Raw genomic sequence first — 24,616 nt, forward strand, 5'->3', positions numbered from 1 at the left:
AGAATAAGAAGAAAGACATACCACACAATATGTACACAAATTATATTATAGAAAAAGATGCTAAGCACAGTGGTAAACAAATCAATCAAAGAAATTTTTCCACAGTTGGGTCAGAGTTAAACCGCTCGGGTTTAATCCAGCCATTCATTTGCAGTTAACCACAAAGGAAAAAGGAATGCAATGGCAAATTATTACGATAATAAGAATTCACTAACTACAAAAATATTATAGAAATACTATACAAACACTACACTATTTCATTGTCACAATAACAAAATATTGTAGACTACAAAAATATTACTATGGAACTATTATGAAAATACCATGGGAATACTGTAAAATTTGATTTTACAGTATGAAATCATTTGATATCTGACCTTTCAATAATGATAATGTGGTAAATGTAAAAGAATAGATTAATAGAGATATTGCAGTGTAGAGTTCATTTTGCCCCTGAGGGCTGGTGAGTCCCATGGACTAGCATGCTCGGGGATCACAGACTCCCGTGAACGCACCGCACCGCGAGTGAAGCTAGTGTAGCCGCTAATGTGCAATGGCCACTTGAATGCCAAGATTTTGGCGTCTGTGGGTTTCGAAAAAAAAATAAAGCACGGAGTCGACGTTGCCGTTGACTCGGCGGATTTCTTTCGAAAACCAGTGCATGAAGGAGGCAGATTTGTCCTGCTTTCCGAGATCGGCCATTGATGACGCTGGCAAACATGGCGGCGCTGCTTTGTAAAGCGACCAAAGACCTGGGAAACTAAGTCCGGCGAAATATAAACCTGAGAGTCAGGGCGATCGGGTGAGGCGATCAGCGGACGGTGCCATAAATAGAAGCATGGAATTTTCAACATGCCGGGCAGGGATAAAGAACTCAAGGAAATTAAAAAGTCACTGGGCTTTTAATGGACAAAATGGATATAGTCACTAAACAACAAGCCCCAACCATGAGTTTAATGGCTGAAATCAAAGACCTAAAAAATGAAAACATGGAGAAAGACAAGAGGATTATTGCGCTAGAGGGACGCGTAGCAGATCTGGAACAGTACACCAGGGGCAATGACATTATAATCACCGGTTTGGACATTAAACCTCGGACCTATGCCAAGGCTGTGGCAAATAAAACTATTACAACGGATGCTGATGAAGCCTCTGCTGAGCAACAGGTCATTGCTTTTATGATCAAAAAAGGTATTTCTATCAATGCTGAGGACATAGAAGCATGCCATTAATTAACAAGAGGTGAGAACCGCCCTAAGGCAACCATAGTGAGATTTGTCAACAGGAAACGAAAACATGAAATCCTTAAGCCAGGAAAAAAACTAAAAGGGACAAATGTTTATTTAAATGAACACTTAAGCAAAAAAAACTGACATTGCAAGACAGGCTCGATTTTTTAGGAAAAATAACAATACAAGGAACTTGGACTTCAAACTGTTGGATATACATAAAGTTAAACAGCACTCCAGAAGAAGCAAAAATACTTTGGGTCTGAGAAATGCAGGAGTTGGACAGATTTGCCTGAAGTGTAACAATGGCTTCCTGGACTGACAATATGGACACCTTGAATGAATGAATGAATGAATGAAAATGAATGAATGAAAACTTAAAAAAAAATAAAAACAGGACAAAAACAATGAGTCAACAACGAAATAATGTCACACAACATGTTCGAAAGGGGGTAGTCAGAAGCAGATGCTTATTTTTCCTACCCCTTTATCTTCCCTATTAAATACATTTTATAGATAGCTCCTCTTGTGTCCAATACAACAAAATCTCATGGATATACTTATTACATAGGTCAGATATCAATAATTATAATATTTACAATAATCACATATTTTATACACTAATCTTCGCAATACCCATCCCTCAACGTCATAATGCGCATAATGTCACTGCGGCACCAGTGATAATATCAATAAAAATAAACACAATACTTATAACAGTTCTGATGTGATAATAGCACAATAACAACAAGTTAAACATAGTTTGAAGTGCAGTATTTCCAGTCTCCCTCATGTCCCATTTTCTTCATCTCTGTATTTCGCCAGTAATGCTTTTTTGTATTTAAATTTCAACACATGGATATTTGGACATTGTTTGATTTCATTTTGCAAATTATTCCAAAGTCTGACTCCACACACAGACACACACATACTTCTCCTGGTGGTTCTCACCTTTGGGATTTTGAATTCACCACAGCCCCTCAAGTTATAATTTCCCTCTTTCCGAGTGAATAATCTTTGTATGTTTTCTGGCACTATGTTTTTGTTGACCTTAAATAACAGTTGTGAAGTGAAAAATTTTATTAAATCATCCAATTTCAATAAATTGGACTGCATGAATAAAATATTGGTATGATCCCGATATCCTACCCTGTGTATGGTTCTTATTGCACGTTTTTGAAGGATAAAAAGGGGCTGTAGTGAACTTTTGTAATTATTGCCCCAGACTTCTGCACCATATGTTAAATATGGCAGAACGAGAGAACAATATAATAAATACAATGCATTATAATGTAAAAGAACTTTGGTTTTATTAATTATTGAAATGCTTTTAGATACCTTTGTTTTTATGTGTCTGATGTGTGTTTTCCAACTTAATTTATTGTCTATTATGACCCCTAAAAACTTAATTTCTGATACAATGTCTATTGTGACACCATCCATTTTTACTTCTAAATCTTGATTTGCCTTACGATTACCAAAGAATATTACTTTGGTTTTATTTAAATTTAAAGATAATTTATTTATATCCATCCATACTTTTAGGTTAATTAGTTCACGATTAATACAGGTTACCAAATCCATATAGTTATCATTTGAATAGAAAATGTTAGTGTCGTCTGCAAATACTACTATTTTCAATAGTTTTGAAACATTAAAAATATCGTTAATATATAAATTAAATAGCTTTGGTCCCAGGATAGAACCCTGTGGTACTCCACAACAGATGTCCAAATATTCAGATGAAAACTCTCCCATTTTTACATATTGCTTCCTCCCCGTCAAATAACTTTGAATCCATTGAATCCAAGCCACTCCCATGATGCCATATCTTTCCAGTTTTTTTTATTAGTATATTATGATTAATGGCATCAAATGCTTTTTTTAAGTCAATAAATACCCCGACTGCGTATCTCTTCTTTTCTATACTGTGGGTGATTTCTTCTACTGCATCAATAATTGCCATTGTTGCTGATCTGTTTGCTCTAAAACCATATTGACTTTCATTAATCAATTTATGTTTATTTACAAATTGTTCTAGTCTATTATTGTAAAGTCTCTCTAATATTTTAGAGAACTGAGGAAGCAAAGATACCGGTCTATAGTTTGTAAAAATGTGCTTGTTCCCATTTTTGTATATTGGTATAACTTTTGCTATTTTCATTTGATTTGGAAATGTGCCTGTTAGAAATGATAGATTACAGATGTAGGTCAATGGTTTCACAATGCTGTTTATAATTTGCTTAATTAGTACCATATCGATGTCAAAACAATCCATAGACGTTTTGTTTTTACAGTTGTTAACCACGTCTAAGATTTCTGATTCCGTAACCCCAGATAAAAACATGGTCTTGGAGTTCATTTTTATTAGTGACTCAAATTGTTTACCACTGCACTCTGGGATATTTGCAGCGAGCTCTGGTCCAACATTTACAAAATAACTATTGAAATTCTCCACAACTTGATTTAAATTATAATTTTCACTGTTCTTATCAATAAAATAGTTTGGATATGCATTGCTTACATTCTTTCCTTTTATTATACTATTTAATATATCCCAAATACCTTTGATATTACTTTTGTTATGATGTAATAAATTGGTATAGTATAATTTCTTGCTTGCTCTTAATATTCCTGTCAATTTGTTTTTATACGTTTTATACCGGGTTTCGGCTTCCTTAGTTCTTAGTTTAATAAATTTTCTATATAAGTAGTTTTTTTTCTTACAAGCATTATGTAAACCCTTAGTTATCCATGGATGGTTTACAGATTTATTCTTAATATTAATTTGTCTCATTGGGCAATTTTTGTTGTACTTGTTGGTGAATATTTCCAAAAATACGTCAAACGCACCATCCACATCATCTGTACCATATATAGCATTCCAGTTTTGTTTAACTAAGTCATCATACAGTGATATAATAGTCGCTTCAGTTCTAACTCGTTTGTAAACATAATCCTTAATTGATTCTTGTCTAGTAACCTTTTCATCATACACTGTAAATACTGGTAGGTGATCAGAAATATCACAAACCAGTAACCCGCTGACGTTTGTAAATTCCATATTATTTGTAAATATATTGTCAATGAGTGTTGCACTGTGTGAAGTGATCCTACTAGGCCTTAATATAGTTGGGTACAAACTCATACTGTACATCATATTAATATAGTCATCAATGTTTTTATGTTTGTCTGGATTCATTAGATCAATGTTGAAATCTCCACAAATGAATAGTGTTTTGGCGCTTATTGTTGAATATGTTTTTTCAGCCCAGTTTGTGAAGGTTTCCGGATTTGAGCCCGGTGTTCTATACACACAACTGACTATAATATTTTTCCTTTTTTCATTTATAATTTCTATTGTAATACATTCAAGTAAATCGTCAATGACAAATGACATGTTTTGTAATATTTTCGATTTTAATCTTTTGTGCACATATATAGCTACTCCACCTCCTATTTTGTTTGTTCTATTTACATAGTTCAGATTATAGTTGTTTAATTCAAAATTTACACCCCTTCCCTCACTGAACCACGTTTCAGAAACTGCAATAACACTAAACGGGTTCTCAAATTGTTGTAAGTATTCAGTGATGTCATCAAAATTTGTGTACATACTTCTACTATTAAAGTGTATTATTGAGAATTTGTCTTCAGATTTAACAAAGGTATTGTATTCATTTCCATTTACAAACGTCAGCGGATTACTGGTTTGTGATATTTCTGATCACCTCCCAGTATTTACAGTGTATGATGAAAAGGTTACTAGACAAGAATCAATTAAGGATTATGTTTACAAATGGGGCGGCAGTAGCTCAGGAGGTAGAGCGATCGTTTTAGGATTAAGGGATCCCAGTTCGAATCCCGGCTTGTCCGTGTTACATGTCGAAGTGTCCTTGGGTAAGACACTGAACCCCCAATTAACCCCAATAAGCAGGTTAGTGCCTTACATGGTTGCACAGATCACGGCCGCTATTGGGAAATGTGAAGCACAATGTAAAGCGCTTTGGGAAGTCATTGACTTGAAAAGCGCTATATAAATGCAGATCATTTCATTTCATTTCAAATGAGTTAGAACTAAAGAGACTATTATATCACTCTATGATGACTTAGTTAAACAAAACTGTAATGCTATATATGGTACAGATGATGTGGATCGTGCGTTTGACATATTTTTTGAAATATTCACCAACAAGTATAACAAGAATTGTCCAATGAGACAAACAAATATTAAGAATAAATCTGTAAACCATCCATGGATAACTAAGGGCTTATATAATGCTTGTAAGAAAAAAAACACCTGATATAGAAAATTTATTAAATTAAGAACTGAGGAAGCCGAATCCCGATATAAAACGTATAAAACAAATTGACAGGAATATTAAAAGCAAGCAAGAAATTATACTATACCAATTTATTACATCATAACAAAAGTAATATCAAAAGGTATTTGGGAAATATTAAATAGTATAATAAAAGGAAAGAACATAAGAATGCATATCCAAACTATTTTATTGATAAGAACTGTGAAAATTCTAATTTAAATCAAGTTGTGGAGAATTTCAAGTTATTTTGTAAATGTTGGACCAGAGCTCGCTGCAAATATCCCAGAGTGCAGTGGTAAACAATTTGAGTCACTGATAAAAATGAACTCCAAGACCATGTTTTTATCTGGGGTTACGGAATCAGAAATCTTAGACGTGGTTAACAACTGTAAAAACAAAACGTCTATGGATTGTTTTGACATCGATATGGTACTAGTTAAGCAAATTATAAATAGCATTGTGAAACCATTGACCTACATCTGTAATCTATCATTTCTAACAGGCAAATTTCCAAATCAAATGAAAATAGCAAAAGTTATACAAATATACAAAAATGGAAACAAGCACATTTTTACAAACTATAGACCGGTATTTCTGCTTCCTCAGTTCTCTACAATATTAGAGAGACTTTACAATAATAGACTAGAACAATTTGTAGATAAACATAAATTGATGAAAGTTAATATGGTTTTAGAGAAAACAGATCAGCAACAATGGCAATTATTGATGCAGTGGAAGAAATCACCCATCGAATAGAAAAGAAGATACGCAGTCGGGGTATTTATTGACTTAAGAAAAGTATTTGATACCATTAATCATAATATACTATTAAAAAAACTGGAAAGATATGGCATCAGGGGAGTGGCTTTTGAAATGGAAGTTATTTGACAGGGAGGAAGCAATATGTGAAAAAGGGAGAGTTGTCATCTGAATATTTGGACATCTGTTGTGGAGTACCACAGGGTTCTATCCTGGGACCAAAGTTATTTAATTTATATATTAACGATATTTTTAATGTTTCAAAACTACTGAAAATAGTAATATTTGCAGACGACAGTAACAAATGATAACTATATTGATTTGGTATTCTGTATTAATCGTGAACTAATTAACCTAAAAGTATGGATGAATTAAAAAAATATCTTTAAATTTACATAAAACCAAAGTAATATTCTTTGGTAATAGCAAGGCAAATCAAGATTTAGAAGTAAAAATGGATGGTGTTGCAATAGACATTGTACCAGAAAATAAGTTTTAGGGGTCATAATAGTCAATAAATTAAGTTGGAAAACACACATCAGACACATACAAACTAAGGTATCTAAAAGCATTTCAATTATTAATAAAGCCAAATTTCTTTTAAATTATAATGCATTGTATTTATTATATTGTTCTCTCGTTCTGCCATATTTAACATATTGAGCAGAAGTCTGGGGCAATAGTTACAAAAATTCACGACAGCCCCTTTTTATCCTTCAAAAACGTGCAATAAGAACCATACACAGGGTAGGATATCGGGATCATACCAATATTTTATTCATGCAGTCCAAATTATTTAAATTGGGTGATTTAACAAAATTTTTCACTTCACAACTGTTATTTAAGGTCACCAAAAACATAGTGCCAGAAAACATACAAAAATTATTCACTCGGAAGGAGGGAAATTATAACTTGAGGGGCTGTAGTGATTTCAAATTCCCAAAGGTGAGAACCACCAGGAAAAGTATGTGTGTTTCTGTGTGTGGGGTCAAACTTTGGAATAATTTACAAGATGAGATCAAACAATGTCCAACTATCCATGTGTTCAAATTTAAAGACAAAAAAGCATTACTGGAGTAATACAGGGATGAAGAGAATGGGATATGAGGGAGATTGGAAATACTGCGTTTATAACTATGTTTAACTTGTTGTTGTTGTTGCTATTGTTATGTCGGAACTGATATTATAAATATTATGTTTATTTTTATTGTTGTTATTATCATTGGTGCCGCAGTGACATTTGGTAACTAGGCGCATTATAACGTTGAGGGATGGGTATTGCGAAGATTAGTAATAATCCTAATAATAATAATGCATTTTATTTAAAAGCGCCTTTCAGGCCATTCAAGGACACTGTACAGACAATGAAAAAATACAATTCAAAAAGTTGTAAGCAAAATAATAAATAAAAACAAGACATAAAATCATAAAAACATAGGAAATGGAGAAGCTATGTGTTGTAGGCAGTCCTGAACAGGTGTGTTTTTAGACGGGACTTAAAAGTGGAGAGAGATGTGCAGTTTTGGAGGTCCGGAGGTAGATTGTTCCAAAGCTTGGGAGCAGCGCGACTGAAGGCTCTGGCTCCCATGGTGCTCAGGTGGGCAGGGGGCACTGACAGTCGGAGGGAGGACGAGGATCTGAGGGAGCGAGTGGCGACGTGCACCTGGAGAAGGTCGTACAGGAAAGGAGGAGCCAGGTTGTGAATGGCCATATATGTATATAGGATCAGTTTTTAGCTGATGCAATGCTGAACAGGAAGCCAGTGTAGCTGTTGGAGAACGGGGGTGATGTGCTGCTGGGAAGATGTTTTTGTGATGATGCGAGCAGAGGCGTTTTGAACCAGCTGAATTTTATGGAGGGACTTTTAAGGAAGGCCGAAGAGGAGAGCATTGCAGTAGTCAAGGCGGGAGTTATGGTTGTTGTGGAGTACAGGTGGAGGGGGAGAGAATTTGGTGGCTGGAGGATTTTGTTCATGACAGAGAAGAGAGTTCTTGAATTTCTTTCGTTGGAAAGGATGAGGCCGGAGTAGTAGCTGGATTTGGTTTGTGCAATTTGGTCCTTGTATTTAGCAGTATGGGTAATGTACATGTCCTTATGGATGGTGAGGCCGGTTTTCTTATAGAGTCGCTCGAGTTGGCGGTTCTTTGATTTCATTGACCTAAGAGCGGGTGTAAACCAGGGGGCAGATGTGGAGAATGAGGCAGTCCTGGTTTTCAGGGGGGCAAGAGAATTTAGAATATTTGTGAGGCAGGCATTGTAGTGAGCGGTGAGGTCATCCGGGCTTGAGAGAGCTTCTGGGGGCGGGGAACGGTCAATAATGGAGCAGAGGGTGTCAATGTTGATATTTTTGGTATTACAAAAAGAAATGAGACGGGAGGTTTTGACAGTAGAGAGACAGAGTACGGTGTTAAAAGTGAGGAGGACATGATCAGATTCAGGAAAAACATCAGCAGTGGGCTTGGAGGTAGAGAGGCCAGAGCAGCAGACCAAGTCCAATGTGTGGCCTTCAATGTGGGTGGGGAAGTCAATAAGGCTGTCCCGAGGCTCTCCAGGCAGGATGTGAAGTCTCTGGTGAGTGGCAGGTTGGGGTTGTCCATGTGAATATGGAAATCTCCCAATAAAATTAAATTTGGCGAGAGAGTGGATAAATGTGTAATTAAGCTGGAGAATTCATTGATAAAATCACTATGTGGCGAAAAATTGTAGCAATAATGGTTGGCGAAGGTCCGGGGAGCTTAAACACCAGGCATTCAAAAGAGCTCGATGCAGTGACGGAGACAGGCAAGACTTTCCACTTCTCGCGGTGGATTACCGCGAGACCACCTCCACGGCCGTTGCCACAGGGACGGCAGATGGAAACAAAGCCGGGAGGAGTGGAGTCATTCAGAGCAGCGAAGTCGTTTGTTTGTTGCAAGGTATCTGTTAAAATGAGGAAGTCGAGTTTTCGTTCGGCGAGGACGTCTTGGATGAGGTGGCCCTTGTTCCTGAGTGAGCGGACGTTCAGTAATCCAAAAGTTGACGGCGGAGGTGTCTTGTTTGACGGCGGCAGAGCTGTTAGCCGACCTAGGTAGGCGGGCTAATGTATGGCAGTTAGCGCTACGGCCGTAGTTTATGGGAGGGCGTCGAGATGTGGACCAGGTCGAGGTGATTGAGCCGGGGTTTTTGCACTCGACGTGTCTGCGCGATCCGCGGTGAATGTAGCGGCGTCGAGGCAGGCGAGCGATGTCAGGATGGTGGAGCAGCTCCGGTGGCGGAGGCCCCAGTGCAATCCACCGGATCCGGAGAAGATCCGCGACAGAATAGTGGAGCAATCCTGTCGCTGGATGATGGCAGAACGTCAGGAGTATCTGAAATAATCCAAAGGCGGCGAGGTTTTGGCACGCCATGACGAGGGAGAGAGGCCGGTGCAGTGACAGCTGGTATGTTTAAGCTACCAGCGTTAGCCCGTGGGCTAAGTTACGAGGGTTTGATTGATTAGGTGAAACGTTGGTTCAGGTTACATCAACCACAGTACCCACAGTCCAAAACAGAAGGGCAAAAAAAAGATCAGAAAAAGTATCTGAGCTTCGAAAAAGTTTTTGGAAAAGTTTTGGAGTGAGAAGCGGCGACATACACGCCAGCGTCCTCTCACCCCGGAAGTCTCTCAGTGTATAAAATATGTGATTATTGTAATTATTAGAATAATTGATATCCGACCAATGGAATAAGTATATCCACGAGATTTTGTTATATTAGACATAAGAGGAAAGGAGGATTTGTAAAAGGTATTTAATAGGGAAGATAGAGGTGTGGGAAAAATAAGCATCTGCTTCTGACTACCCCTTTTCGAACACGTTATGTGACATTATTTTGTTGTTGACTCATTGTTTTGTCCTGTTATTGTTTTAATGTTCGAAATAAAGTTTTCATTCATTCATTCATTCATTCATCTGTGGGTCCCGGCAGAGATCTATGAGCCCCAAGATTTAGTGTTATCAAGGCTGAGGTTGTGAAACGGTGACAAATATATGGTAGAGATCTGCGTATTCATTCAGTTTTTATAATCAAATTATTAATTCATTTTCTGCATCTAATTGTTGATGGTAATATACCAATCAGAGGAATGGCCACAGGCCTGTCTTTTTTCATTTTCTCCTTATATACTTCCTTCTTTCCTTAACTTCTTTGTACAACATAATTCGTAATATCAATCATCAAAGCAAGTGAGCCGTTTGAAAGCCGGTTCTCTTTAATTAATTGAGCCAAAAAAGCCGGTTCTCTAAAAAAAAGACTGACATAACCTTCGCTCGACAACAATTACCACCAACAATGACGTTATCTCGAAGCAACGAGATCTCGTTAGCCAAGATCGTTGGCAGAAAAATAACTCAAACCGCAAACCAAAACAATGATGAAAAGTTTGTAGTGCAGTAAATCTTTGTTAAAGAGTAATTGGGTGATAATGGCAATTTTGTGGCAAAAAAGTTGCATCCCAAACAAAAATGATGCGTCTAGGACACAGGTACGTGGGCAAACGAAAACACTGAGTGTATAATACAAAATAATAATACAGAATAGTTTAAAAAGAAAGAATATGTAAATAACAAGACTAATCATTTCTTGTTGAACATGCGAATAGCAAAAGGGTAAAAACTTTTAAGACGTGTAATTTTGCTCCTAATCAAGCAAAGACGAATAAAGCAAAGAAGGTGATGGAACCGTCCATAATTTTAGTGTCCATCTTCTCGTTCGTTCGTAAGTGGACAAATTCAAAAGAGGCGTAATACGTAAATAGATTACGGTGGAACCTCGGTGCTTGACCATAATCCGTTCCAGAACCCTATTCGAAAACCGATTTGTTCGATCACCGAAATCATTTTTCCCATTAAAAATAATGTAAATCGTTTTAATCCGTTCCAACACGCTGAATGTTTACCTTGAATGTTTAACGTAAACATAAAGCTAACTCAGGCTAATCGTACGTTCGCGTTATCGTAATCTTCCGTAAGAAAGATTACGCTAACATAAACGTGTAGAAATAAAGAAATCAGGTCGTTTACAAGTCATTTAGAACCCGGGTCTCCACAACATGTGGTGACAATTCATTTGAAAGGGGGCTCCGTTCCAACACCCTGAATGTTTACCTGTAAACATAAAGCTAACCCATGCTAATCGTACGTTCGCGTTATTGTAATCTTCCGTACGAAAGATTACGCTAACATGAACGTGTAAAAATAAAAAGGATAAAGAAAATAATTATGAATAGGATTTCACACCTTTGTGGTGGTCAGCAGAAGGCACAGGTGGACGGTGGGGTATTCCCTAGCAAGATCAGACACTCGCACACCTCCTTCATATTTTGCTATTATTTCTTTCTTAAATGCAATAGTTGTACGCACTACTTTTCTTTTCCTGTAGCAACTTTGCTGCTTGAACTGACTTTCTTCGGAGGCATAATTAGGGGCTAAAACACTTTGTACTCCTATTCTAAAAGCGAAAGCAAAACGAAGCACGTCCGCACGCGATAACAGTTGGTCACGAACAGAGCGATCTACACCCGTACGCCGCTCAGCATCGCATCCTAGCGTACGCACTCACGCATTACCGGCGTTCGAACTCCGATTTTTTTGACCGAACAGCGAAGCAAGAATTTCTCGAAATTTTTGGTCGGACTCCAATTTGTTTGAACTGAGAGGCGTTCGAAAACCGAGGTTCCACATTATTTCCTTAGTTTTTACTTATATTCAATAACAGATTACTTTCAATAGAATAATGAACACAAAAGAGCAGGTGATCTGAATCGCAATAATCACATAATCAAAATTTTGAAACAAGTTTGAACATAATGACATATTAACACAGAAAAGTGAGTGGGGTTCCGGTTTCCAACATGGCGGCGCGTGTTTACGTTGCGGCTAGTTACTATCCGGCTATCCTACTACTTACCACTGTCCTCCTGCTTTCCTTTTTGGATACATGCGTGGCCAATAAGACCTACAGCTGAGAGGAGCTCATCCGACTGGGTGGGCGTCTATATTTTGACTTTTCGGGCACTTTCTATACCACCCATGACATCCCGAACAAGCTTCAAAGGGACTCGGGTTCGCCCTGCTTTCCCGCTCCACCGAAGAAAAAGATAAATCGAAGATGAAGACGGCGCAAAGACCGAAAACAGAAGCGGGGATGTCGTGCAGGGAAGCATGTGAAGTTGAAGGAGCAAGGACATGAAGATCTGTCTAATCCAACCATTATTTCTTCATCGATTCTGCGAGTCAACCGACGCCTGAAGCCCAACGCACACGAACGGCGACATGTTGTGACGATCTCTACAAAGACTACAGCTAAGTTAATTGATTCAAAGCTAAAATTTGGTCTTTTGAATGTTAGATCGCTTGCTCCTAATGCTTTACTTGTAGATAATATTATTTGCGATTATAAACTTAACTGTTTCGGTCTTTGTGAGACTTGGTTACGCCCGGATGAGTTTTTACCACTAAATAATGCTTCGCCACCAGACTACGCTAGCAGCCATGTAGCACGTTCTTTGAAAAAGGGTGGCGGTGTCGCGCTCATTTCTGAAAAAACGCTCAAATTTACTCCTCGTACCTCTAATAATCACAAGTCGTTCGAGGCTCTTGTTATGAGGTCCTCTCCATTGTCAATTTATGTAATAACTATCTATCGCACATCAGGACCATACACAACTTTCTTAGACGAATTTGCTGAACTTTTGTCTGAACTAATAATAATAATAATAATAATTTCCTTGTATTGTCATTCTGTGTAACAATGTACACAGAACGAAATGTCGATTGCACCTGACCCGTTGTAGCGAGCCGATGCAGCCGCAGCCAACAGAGGGCGCCGCCGACCACTTTTTAAGTCTTAGGAATGACTCGGCCGGGGCGCGAACCACCGACCTCCCAGTCTCAAAGCGGGCGCCTTACCATCTAGGCTACTGAGCTGGTATAAATGTCGATTGCACCTGACCCGTTGTAGCGAGCCGTTGCAGCCGCAGCCAACAGAGGGCGCCGCCGACCACTTTTTAAGTCTTAGGAATGACTCGGCCGGGGCGCGAACCACCGACCTCCCAGTCTCAAAGCGGGCGCCTTACCATCTAGGCTACTGAGCTGGTAGTAACCTATGCAGACAAAATTATAATTATGGGGGACTTTAACATTCATATGAACTCCCCACTCAGTTCACTCACTGTTGCGTTTCAGTCTCTAATTGATGCATTTGGTTTTAATCAACTGGTTGATTTGCCAACCCATAAAGAAAGAAACACGCTCGACTTGGTTCTGACTCGAGGAGTTTCAAACTCTAACATGACGGTGTTACCGTGTACTAGAGTTATCTCAGATCACTATTTAGTTACATTTGAGGTGCTAACTAAATGTAGTACCAAAAAACTGAAGGATTCAATGGACGCAATATAAGCACTGGAACAGTTTCTGAGCTCTCCGATATTCTTCCAAGAGCAGTTGCGTCCTTTCCTTCCTGCATAAGCTCTATCGAATCACTCATAAATGAATTTAATACTACCCTGGCTAGTGCCCTGGATTCAGTAGCGCCCATCCGGCTTAAATCACGACCTAAAAGACGCACACCTTGATTTAATGATGAAACTAGATCCCTTAAACGAGAGTGCAGGAAATCTGAAAGAAAATGGCGCGCTACCAAGCTTGAGGTTTTCATCAAATCTGGTGTGATAGTTTGTTGAAGTATAAAGCGGCCCTTGCCTCTGCAAAATCAGCCTACCTTTCGAAGGTGATTGCGTCACAAAAGAACAACCCCAAAGTCCTTTTCGACACTGTAGCATCGCTTACAAGGCAACAGACTATCCCATATAGCTCCACTCATTCTGCCCACAACATAATGGTCTTCTTTACTAAGAAGATCCAAAGCATACAGGAAGAAATCTCTAAAGACAGTATTAATTCAACACATACTAAACCACTGAAATCTATAGATACACTACATAGTGGCTGTCCAGGGATTTTGTCCCGTTTTAGTGAACTGTCACTCGATAATCTTAAACAGATGGTGAATACGGCCAAACCGACGACTTGCCAGTTCGACCCGCTTCCAGGTTCACTTATTAAAAGGTCTCTTTGGCGTTCTTGCACCTTTAGTTCTAAATATTTTAAACATATCACCCTCCTCAGGCGTAGTTCCAGCGGCTTTTAGGCCCGCCGTCATTAAACCCACACTGAAGCGACCCAACCTTGATCCAGAAAACTTATGTAATTATAGACCTGTGTCAAACCTACCGTTTATTTCTAAAATACTCGCAAAAATAGTGGCACAGCAGCTGAATGATTTCATGTCCGAGAACAATCTCTTTGAATCAATGCAATCAGGATTCAGGGCTAACCACTCTACTGAGACAGCTCTGATTAAGGTAACAAATGATCTCCTATGGGCAATGGACTCTGGTGCATCATCACTTTTGCTGCTGCTGGACCTTAGTGCTGCATTTGACACAGTGGACCATAATATCTTGCTAGAACGGTTGGAAAAATGGATTGGTCTCTCAGGAAACGTCCCCTTATGGTTCAGATCCTACCTCTCAGATAGGACACACTGCCTTAAATATGGCGAATTGACATCTGAGCCCTTCAGTGTTACCTGTGGTGTTCCGCAGGGTTCAGTGCTTGGCCCCCTTCTCTTCAGCATTTATATGCTTCCACTAGGTGATATTATTCTCAAGTATAATATCAGTTTCCATTGCTACGCAGATGACACTCAACTCTATCTCCCGATGGCGGAATCTGCCACACTAAACTGTGGAAATTTGGAGGCCTGCCTCACCGGGATAAAAGAGTGGATGTCACTCAATTTCCTGCGTCTTAACTCTGAAAAAACTGAAATGTTAGTTATTGGTCCATCTAAGTCCCGTGACTTATTCTCTAAAACTGCTGTGAACATCGACAATTGCCACATCACACAGAGCGACGCACTTAAAAATTTAGGTGTCATATTTGACCCCGATCTGTCCTTTCAAACACATGTGAAGAAAATTACTAGAACCGCTTTCTTCCATCTTCGTAACATTGCTAAAATTCGTCCTATACTTTCTCAGTCGGATGCGGAAATCATAATTCACGCGTTTGTTACCTCCCGTCTCGATTACTGTAATGCACTACTTTCCGGTCTTCCGATTAACCAGACTCAAGAGTCTTCAGCTGGTACAAAATGCTGAAGCGAGGCTTTTAACTAGGACAAAAAAGTACGATCATATCACCCCAATTTTGGCTAACCTGCATTGGCTCCCTGTTGGCCTAAGATGCGATTTTAAGGTTCTCCTATTACTATACAAAATCATACATGGACTTTCCCCCTCATTACTTTCAGATCTGATTTCCCCCTATGTCCCGGCCCGAAGCCTTCGTTCTGAGAGCGCCGGTCTCCTGGTGATCCCAAGAGCCAAGAAGTGTTCCGCTGGTTCGAGAGCGTTCTCCATCCGGGCACCGGTGTTGTGGAATGCTCTTCCCCCTGAGATCCGATCTGCTGCCTCAGTGGACATGTTTAAGTCTAAGCTTAAAACTCACTTCTACTCTATAGCATATGAATAACCTAAACTTCTTATATGTAATAACTTGTGAAGCCCTTGGAGACTATTTGTGATTAAGGGCTATACAAATAAAAATGACTTGACTTGACTAGAAAGGAAAATTTGAGACTAGAAATCATTAATAACGTAGCTGAAGCTATTTCAATCACTGAATGAAATGTGTTTTCTTTAAAAAAAAAAATTCAGGTATTAATAGTCGGGCCAGATTATGTTTATTTGTATAAGGAATTTCAACTCCTTGCTCTGAAGAATTCTCGTGCCGGCGTGATTAAGGGGCCTATCGTGGAAGAAGAGCCGGAGCTAGCGAAGCGGCTAGCGGCGTTATAAGTCTTCAGTACCATCCGTAATCATGGTAAATGCGAACTCATGACCAAATAAGATCATCGAGTGCTGGTGGAAAACAGGGAGCGCAGTTGCTGTGTTTTGCCGAAACGTGGCTCACGTTTAGCATTCCGGACACTAACGTGTAGCCACCCGGAGCTACCCGGAGCAATCCGGCTTCAACGCCGCCAAACAAAGACACGAAAGCCGGGGGGAATCTGAGAGGAGGCGGACTTGCTAACACGAGGTGGTGTATCCCTGGATTTTCACAAAGAAAAGTTTTCCATTGCCGCAGGGATGTCGAACTTTTGGACTGGCGTGACGTCATCCACTCCGCTACAAGCACCCCTAGGGCATCATGTTCATCTGTTAATAAACAACGGGGTAGACTGCTGGAAGTGTGAATTTCCCTACGGGGATGAATAAAGTATCTATCTATCCATCTATCTAAACACAACGCATGCGCAGTAACAGTGTAGCATCATGGGTAGTGTAGTTTTTATATAGACTACAACCATGTTGGAAGAGGTTGACCAGAATGTGGAATGGAAAAGGACGAGAATAGCAAGCGCAATGTAAATTTTTTTTCAACTGATACAATAGTCTACAGCCCTAAGAGACTTTTTGGATCAAGAGCTATGCCAGGGGAGGGGAACCTATGGCTCTTTTCATGAGTACATAAGGGTCGGAGTTAAACTAACACTAGTGCGATAACTCTATTTATAGCTTCATGCAAAGTCAATTGTCGCACATAAAAGCCACCACAATGCAAATGGAACAAGGATCTCGTCCAGTATATATAGAACACAATTTTAACTTATTGCCAAGTCTCTGTTATTTTTGACCAATGATAGCTGAGGTCCAATTTTCAATTCACTTTGGCATGGAAAAAATATTATGTTACACATTTTTACTGTTACATCTTATTACTGCTTGTGCGTGTTTATAATTGGTACATTTTTTTTTGGGTCTTTCAAATTTTGATCAAAATTTGCATATGATATTGTTAGCAGTGTTAGTTAATAGTAACTTTGCATTTGCACCAAAGTTATGGAACGTTCTCTCTCAAATTTCTTTTTTTCAATTCAGACTAAACAACCTGGCCATCTGGATCCTTTCAAAAAAGGCTGTTCTTCAAAAAAAAATTGGTTGTTTTGTGTAAAGCAGAAATTTTGATTCTTTTTTCTTTTTAACCTGTTTTCCAAAATTAAGTGAAATGTTTTCAGACAACCCAAAAACTTTGGGTCGTGTTGTAAAAAAGAAATACTAAAAACTGCATTATTTATTTAGTTTTGGTCATTCCTTTTAAAAAGGAGTAAGCAAAAAAATGAATATTTGTTTTCTCAGGTTGCCAACCATAAAAATGATTTTATTATTATCATAATTATTATCATAATTTAATCATTATTATTTTTCAAACGCCCTTACCCAAAAGATATCTGTTTTGTGCAAAATAACTGAGCAGAAACTAACATTTTTCTTTTATCTTTAAATTGCAATCTAAGTTTTTTTTTAGCAATATACTGATTACTCCATGACACTCGTTTACCCCATGTTTTAAACAGAAGAGCTCATATTCTCTCTTCCTTTGATCTTTCTCACCTCTCTCTCTATTCCTCTTGTCCTTTCCATCTTTTTCTCTTCCTTTCATCCTGTCTTTCTCTTTTTCCTTCATCCTGTCTTTCTTTCTCTCTTCCTCCCGTCCTGTCATGCTTTCTCTGTTCCTTCCATCCTGTCTTGCTTAAGTTCTCTCTTGCTCTTTTTCTTTACTGCAGCCCTTTGAGACACATTGTTATTAAGAGCTATACAAATAAACATGACTAACTCCAGTCTAGAGTCAAGGTGTCACCCCAACACACCCAGTAGTGCTATAAATCGCTAAATAATCCTTAACATGCAGGCTTGTTAAGTGTTAAGACACTTTATAATAAAAGCCCCAGAACAAGCTTTACCTGAAACAAACATTTTGCCCAAAAGCTCAAGCAAAGAATGGAGAGAAATTTGATTGGGTGAACAGTAGGAAAGGGGGGAGCTATACACTCGCTGCGCGCACTAACTTCTCCTTTGCTTAGCGCTGTCTGCACTGAAGGTAAATATCCTCAATTGCAGTATTTTGTGACATTTTTACAAAATAACTTTGCTTGCAGCCTGTTTTGAAACCATTATTTAGGACAAAAATGACGGTCAAAATGAGCCTCAATACTCCAAGTAAGGGAGATCAAATTTAAGTGGTATATTCATATTGATATGGGACACAGGCTCTGGCATAATTATTATTTCATAGATTTTATAAAAATCATCTAACAAAACATGGTAAAATAAAATGTGCTGAAGAATTAGGTTTTGTCTGGTTTGGCAATTTAGTTGATTTTTGTCTTAAACCATATGGTGTGGCTCTCTCAAAAAAAAAAACGAATATTTTTGCTTTTATGGCTCTTTGGGCCACAAAAGTTCCCGACCCCTGGGCCATACAAATGAAATTGACTTTACTTAAAATATAGAACATTTGCAGCAGTTTTAGGTGCACCTCTGAGGCGCAGACGATGTAAACACAGGAATGCATTGACGTATTGGTTTCAAAACAAAAACACCAGTCCATAGCCCAATTGCAAGGTTTCTGAATACACAAGCACCGTGACATACAAATGAAATACAGTATGAACGTCCCTTTCCGATTCCTTACGTGGCATCTTGGTTGAATGAGGCACATTCAAACCGTCCGTCCGGTCCAGCAGGCCCACAGGCTGCTGACTCCATCCCGATTCCCAGCGACCTCCTTCCCTCCCTCCGCCGTGGATTGGAGGCCTGGGATCAGCAGATCCTCTGCGCTCAATGACGGCAGAAGACGACTCCAATGTTGCAGGAAAGTCGGCCTTTAAGTAAGTAGGCAAAATAAACTCGGAGGATTCCTCCGTTTCCAAAATGCAGAAATACTGCTTCAGTTTACGTGTTACGTGGGGGACTGTTTCCCGAGCTTCGAGGAAAAAAAAGGGAAGAAAAGAAGCCAAACAAACAGCTGACAGAATGACGCCACAAACGAGTCTCTCAGGATTGGTTGAAACATGTTGCGAGTGTCTCATATTGTGATTGGACTGACGTAGAGTAGTAGGTTTTGATTGGTTAGTTGGGTTATAGGTATGTTGTTTTGTTAGCACATTCATGAGATGCGACTGCATTTTCCAAGCACTCGGAAAACACACTAATCCCCGACCCCGTGAAAAAAGGGGTTGGGGAATTTTATAGATCCAGTTTCAAACACACCCTGTCATCTTTCGGTGCCGAGGATGGGCGAGCTCAGTCACTGTGATTAAAATGTGACGTCTTCAAATGTGTAACTGGAAAACATTATTTAAAACGTGGGCTTTGTAAAATGTCACAAAATACTGCAAACAAGGATGCAGACGCTCCCCTATTTACGACCATTCAACGGTCGATAACAAAAAAAAATTCGGGACGCTGTAAATTTGATTTTGTATTGTGTGTCACGGGTGTAATAACTTTTGTTTTGTTGGAATTCCTGCTGAAATATGTTTGTATAGTTTGTGTATAAGTGTCCTGCAATGACGAGTCCAACAGTGTCACCTGCTAGTATGGGGTTAGATTTAGTTTAGCCTCTGATTTTATGACCGGAAGGCGGAATTGTTAGCAGTCTCCAAAGCGCTGCTAACGATGTTGAAAACCAGCGGAGGTGCTAACCAAATGGTGTCTGTATGTTGTGTCGCTCATTGCAGTCTCCAGCGCCCTGCTAACGTAACTGAAATATAAAAGCCTCATCATCCAGTCCAGCCTGAATGTGGATCCTTGGTGTGACGGGTACACCGCAGTTACATGTGTGCACTTTTTTTCCGAATACAGGACAGTACTGTTGTGCTTCTTTCCGCCGCTACCGGCATGTGGCACATCCACCCCAAAGAAGAAATCCGCTTCCTCTTCCTAATTTGTGTGTACTGTATCTCCAGCATGCTAAGAACTTTGACATTTTTAATGTTTAATATCTCGTGCATCCATTCAATAAGACTGGTGTAAAGTAAAATAGAGGTGAGCCGTTTCATTTGAAATAAAAGTGGAATATAGAAGCTTAATGCTATTGAGAAAATCTTTTTTTTTTTTCCGGACACTTTTTACCACGGAAGGGGAAGTCGCTTAACTCTTGAAGCTCAGCTTCCAAAACTTAACTTTATTCATTTTTAGAGAGTAGGTTATTTTATGAAATGTTTATTTTTTTAGTACAAAACAATACAGGCTACTTATACAAGCCTTAAACATATTTATATAAACTTTAAACATACATTCCATTCAAAATATAGCACCAAAGCAACTTACGAACAAATTCAATACGAACGATCGTAAGTAGGGCAGCGTCTGTACTTTTCTGAAGGAAATGCACATTTCTCCTCCATGCATTATTCATCTTCTACTGCGTTAATACAGAAGCTGACACTGAAGCAGAATAATTCCACGGAGGTTTGTAAGTAGGGCAGCGTCTGTACTCACCTTCAGTGCAGACAGCGCTGGGCGAGGAGAAAGAGTGCGCACACCCTGTGTACAGCTCTGCCCATCCCTACCGCTCACCCAATCAAATTGTTCTAGGTGCTTAACTAGAGCTTTTGAGTAAAAAGTTTGTTTAGGTTAAAGATTGTTCTGTGGCTTTTCATCAGTGTCTCAACATAGAATATAAAGGATTATTTAGTGATTTACACCCTAAATGGGGCCTGTTTGTGTGTCACCTTGACTGTAACCTTTAGTTAAAATTGTGTTCTTTGTATACTACGTTTGTGAATCACTGTAGTCATGGTTTCGCATGTGTGATAAGCGGCGCTACATGTAACAATTTTTAAATAATCACACGCGTTCTATTTGATCTCCAAGCCATATGTACTCATGAAAATTAGGGACTTTAAGGCCTACTCTGCTGGCCTGAAAAGTATCTGCATCACGTGATGTTAATCATATTTTGTCCATCATGCATCCATCCATTATCTGCACTGTCACAGGGTGCTGGAGCCCATCCAAGCAATTTTAGGAGAGTGAGAGTGATACACCCTGAACTGGTTGCCAGCCAGTCGCAGGGCACACATAGACAATTCTCTTGCTCATTCACACATAGGGACAATTTGGACCGGCCAATTACCCTAAAATGCATGTCTTTGGAATCTGGGAATAAATCGGAGGGCCCGGAAAAAACCCACGCAAGCATGGCGAGAACATGCTAACTCCAAAGAGGAGGGCTGGTAGCTGAATTTGATCCCATGACCTCAAAGCTGTTCCGCAGACAGGCTAACCACTCAGCCCCTGTGCGGACCATTTTGTCCATCAATAGCTAAATGTTTCCAAATTGTCAACTGTCTTTTGTTGCTTTTCTTCTGGTTTTGCTGCTTTCAGAGGCGTGCTTTCATATTACCAGGCTAAGGAATCTACCGCAAGTCCTTCAAAAACAATTTTGAGGGCTTGGTACTATAAAATTAGTGTTCGATAAGGCTTTTGGTTTAGCCAATCAGATCCCAAGTTGGAGAGTCACTGCCTGCAAGTGGGCCTTTGGAAACATCAGTGGTTTCACAAACTATTATTGGCTAGGAGGTGGTGATGGAAGTATCGCGACGAAAACGTACGGAAAAAAAATCCCGTGTCCACTGCTTCTGTCAAACAGAACAGCCCTAACCTAAAATACAAATTTGTGCCAGAAATGCGATTGTACAGGCTCGACTTTCAAATATAGCTCAGATGGCGATCTCTACAAAGACTACAGATAAGTTAAATGATTCAAAGCTAAAATTTGGTCTTTTGAAAGTTAGATCGCTTGCTCCTAAAGCTTTACTTGTAGATAATATTATTCGCGATTATAAACTTAACTGTTTCGGTCTCTGTGAGACTTGGTTACGCCCGGATGAGTTTTTACCACTAAATAATGCTTCGCCACCAGACTACGCTAGCAGCCATGTAGCACGTTCTTTGTAAAAGGGTGGCGGTGTCGCGCTCATTTCTGAAAAAACGCTCAAATTTACTCCTCGTACCTCTAATAATCACAAGTCGTTCGAGGCTCTTGTTATGAGGTCCTCTCCGTTGTCAATTTATGTAATAACAATCTATCGCGCATCAGGACCATACACAACTTTCTTAGATGAACTTTTGTCTGAACTAGTAACCTATGCAGACAAAATTATAATTATGGGGGACTTTAACATTCATATGAACTCCCCACTCAGTTCACTCACTGTTGCGTTTCAGTCTCTAATTGATGCATTTGGTTTTAATCAACTGGTTGATTTGCCAACCCATAAAGAAGGAAACACGCTCGACTTGGTTCTGACTCGAGGAGTTTCAAACTCAAACATGACGATGTTACCGTGAACTACAGTTATCTCGGATCACTATTTAGTTACATTTGAGGTGCTAACTAAATGTAGTACCAAAAAAACTGAAGGATTCAATGGACGCAATATAAGCACTGGCACAGTTTCTGAGCTCTCCGATATTCTTCCAGGAGCAGTTGCGTCCTTACCTTTCTACATAGGCTCTATCGAATCACTCATAAATGAATTTAATGCTACCCTGGCTAGTGCCCTGGATTCAGTAGCGCCCATCCGGCTTAAATCACGACCTAAAAGACGCACACCTTGATTTAATGATGAAACTAGATCCCTTAAACGAGAATGCAGGAAATCTAAAAGAAAATGGCGCGCTACCAAACTTGAGGTTTTCCATCAAATCTGGTGTGATAGTTTGTTGAAATATAAAGCGGCCCTTGCCTCTGCAAAATCAGCCTACCTTTCGAAGGTGATTGCGTGACAAAGGAACAACCCCAAGTCCTTTTCGACACTGTAGCATCGCTTACAAGGCAACAGACTATTCCATATAGCTCCACTCATTCTGCCCACGACATAATGGTCTTCTTTAGATCCAAAGCATACAGGAAGAAATCGCTAAGGACAGTATTAATTCAACACATACTAAACCACTGAAATCTATAGATGCACGACATGGTGGCTGTCCAGGGATTTTGTCCCGTTTTAGTGAACTGTCACTCGATAATCTTAAACAGATGGTGAATACGGCCAAACCGACGACTTGCCAGTTCGACCCGCTTTCAGGTTCACTTATTAAAGGTCTCTTTGGCGTTCTTGCACCTTCAGTTCTAAATATTTTAAACATATCACCCTCCTCAGGCGTAGTTCCAGCGGCTTTTAGGTCCGCCGTCATTAAACCCACACTGAAGCGACCCAACCTTGATCCAGAAAACTTATGTAATTATAGACCTGTGTCAAACCTACCATTTATTTCTAAAATACTCGCAAAAGTAGTGGCACAGCAGCTGAATGATTTCATGTCCGAGAACAATCTCTTTGAATCAATGCAATCAGGATTCAGGGCTAACCACTCTACTGAGACAGCTCTGATTAAGGTAACCAATGATCTCCTACGGGCAATGGACTCTGGTGCATCATCACTTTTGCTGCTGCTGGACCTTAGTGCTGCATTTGATACAGTGGACCATAATATCTTGCTAGAACGGTTGGAAAAATGGATTGGTCTCTCAGGAAACGTCCCCTTATGGTTCAGATCCTACCTCTCAGATAGGACACACTTCCTTAAATATGGCGAATTGACATCTGAGCCCTTCAGCGTTACCTGTGGTGTTCCGAAGGGTTCAGTGCTTGACCCCCTTCTCTTCAGCATTTATATGCTTCCATTAGGTGATATTGTTCGCAAGTATAATATCATTTTCCATTGCTACACAGATGACACTCAACTCTATCTCCCGATGGCGGAATCTGCCACACTAAACTGTGGAAATTTGGAGGCCTGCCTCACCGAGATAAAAGAGTGGATGTCACTCAATTTCCTGCGTCTTAACTCTGAAAAGACTGAAATGTTAGTTATTGGTCCATCTAAGTCCCGTGACTTATTCTCTAAAACTGCTGTGAACATCGACAATTGCCACATCACACAGAGCGACTCACTTAAAAATGTAGGTGTCATATTTGACCCCGATCTGTCCTTTCAAACACATGTAAAGAAAATTACTAGAACCGCTTTCTTCCATCTTCGTAACATTTCTAAAATTCGTCCTATACTTTTTCAGTCGGATGCGGAAATCATAATTCACGCGTTTGTTACCTCCCGTCTCGATTACTTTAATGCACTACTTTCCGGTCTTCCGATTAACCAGACTCAAGAGTCTTCAGCTGGTACAAAATGCTGCTGCGAGGCTTTTAACTAGGACAAAAAAGTACGATCACATCACCCCAATTTTGGCTAACCTGCATTGGCTCCCTGTTAGCCTAAGATGCGATTTTAAGGTTCTCCTATTACTATACAAAATCATACATGGACTTTCCCCCTCATATCTTTCAGATCTGATTTCCCCCTATGTCCCGGTCCGAAGCCTTCGTTCCAAGAGCGCCGGTCTCCTGGTGATCCCAAGAGCC

General features: G+C 39.5%; 1 protein-coding gene and 2 pseudogenes across 21 annotated transcripts in view; 2 read left to right on the forward strand and 1 right to left on the reverse strand.

The window, feature by feature from the left end:
- wipi1 (WD repeat domain, phosphoinositide interacting 1) overlaps positions 1–19,219 on the reverse strand; it is a 111,908-nt gene extending 92,689 nt beyond the window's left edge. For all 21 annotated transcript variants that reach the window (XR_015849776.1, XR_015849676.1, XR_015849787.1 and 18 more), the window contains exon 1: positions 18,874–19,219. Coding sequence is in view for 8 of the 21 variants with exons in the window: in XM_088328751.1 (XP_088184877.1) it covers positions 18,874–18,947 (74 nt within the window). In the remaining 13 variants the exon portion in view is untranslated. The remainder of the gene's footprint in view (positions 1–18,873) is intronic.
- Positions 948–15,870, forward strand: LOC148373181 (uncharacterized; annotated as a pseudogene).
- On the forward strand, positions 19,023–22,538 carry LOC148373182 (uncharacterized; annotated as a pseudogene).
- The last annotated feature ends 2,078 nt before the right edge of the window (positions 22,539–24,616 follow it).

The sequence above is a fragment of the Urocampus carinirostris genome, chromosome 1, assembly GCF_059441175.1.
Source record: "Urocampus carinirostris isolate Australia breed hairy pipefish chromosome 1, RoL_Ucar_1.0, whole genome shotgun sequence".
NCBI classification, from domain to species: Eukaryota; Metazoa; Chordata; class Actinopteri; order Syngnathiformes; family Syngnathidae; genus Urocampus; species Urocampus carinirostris.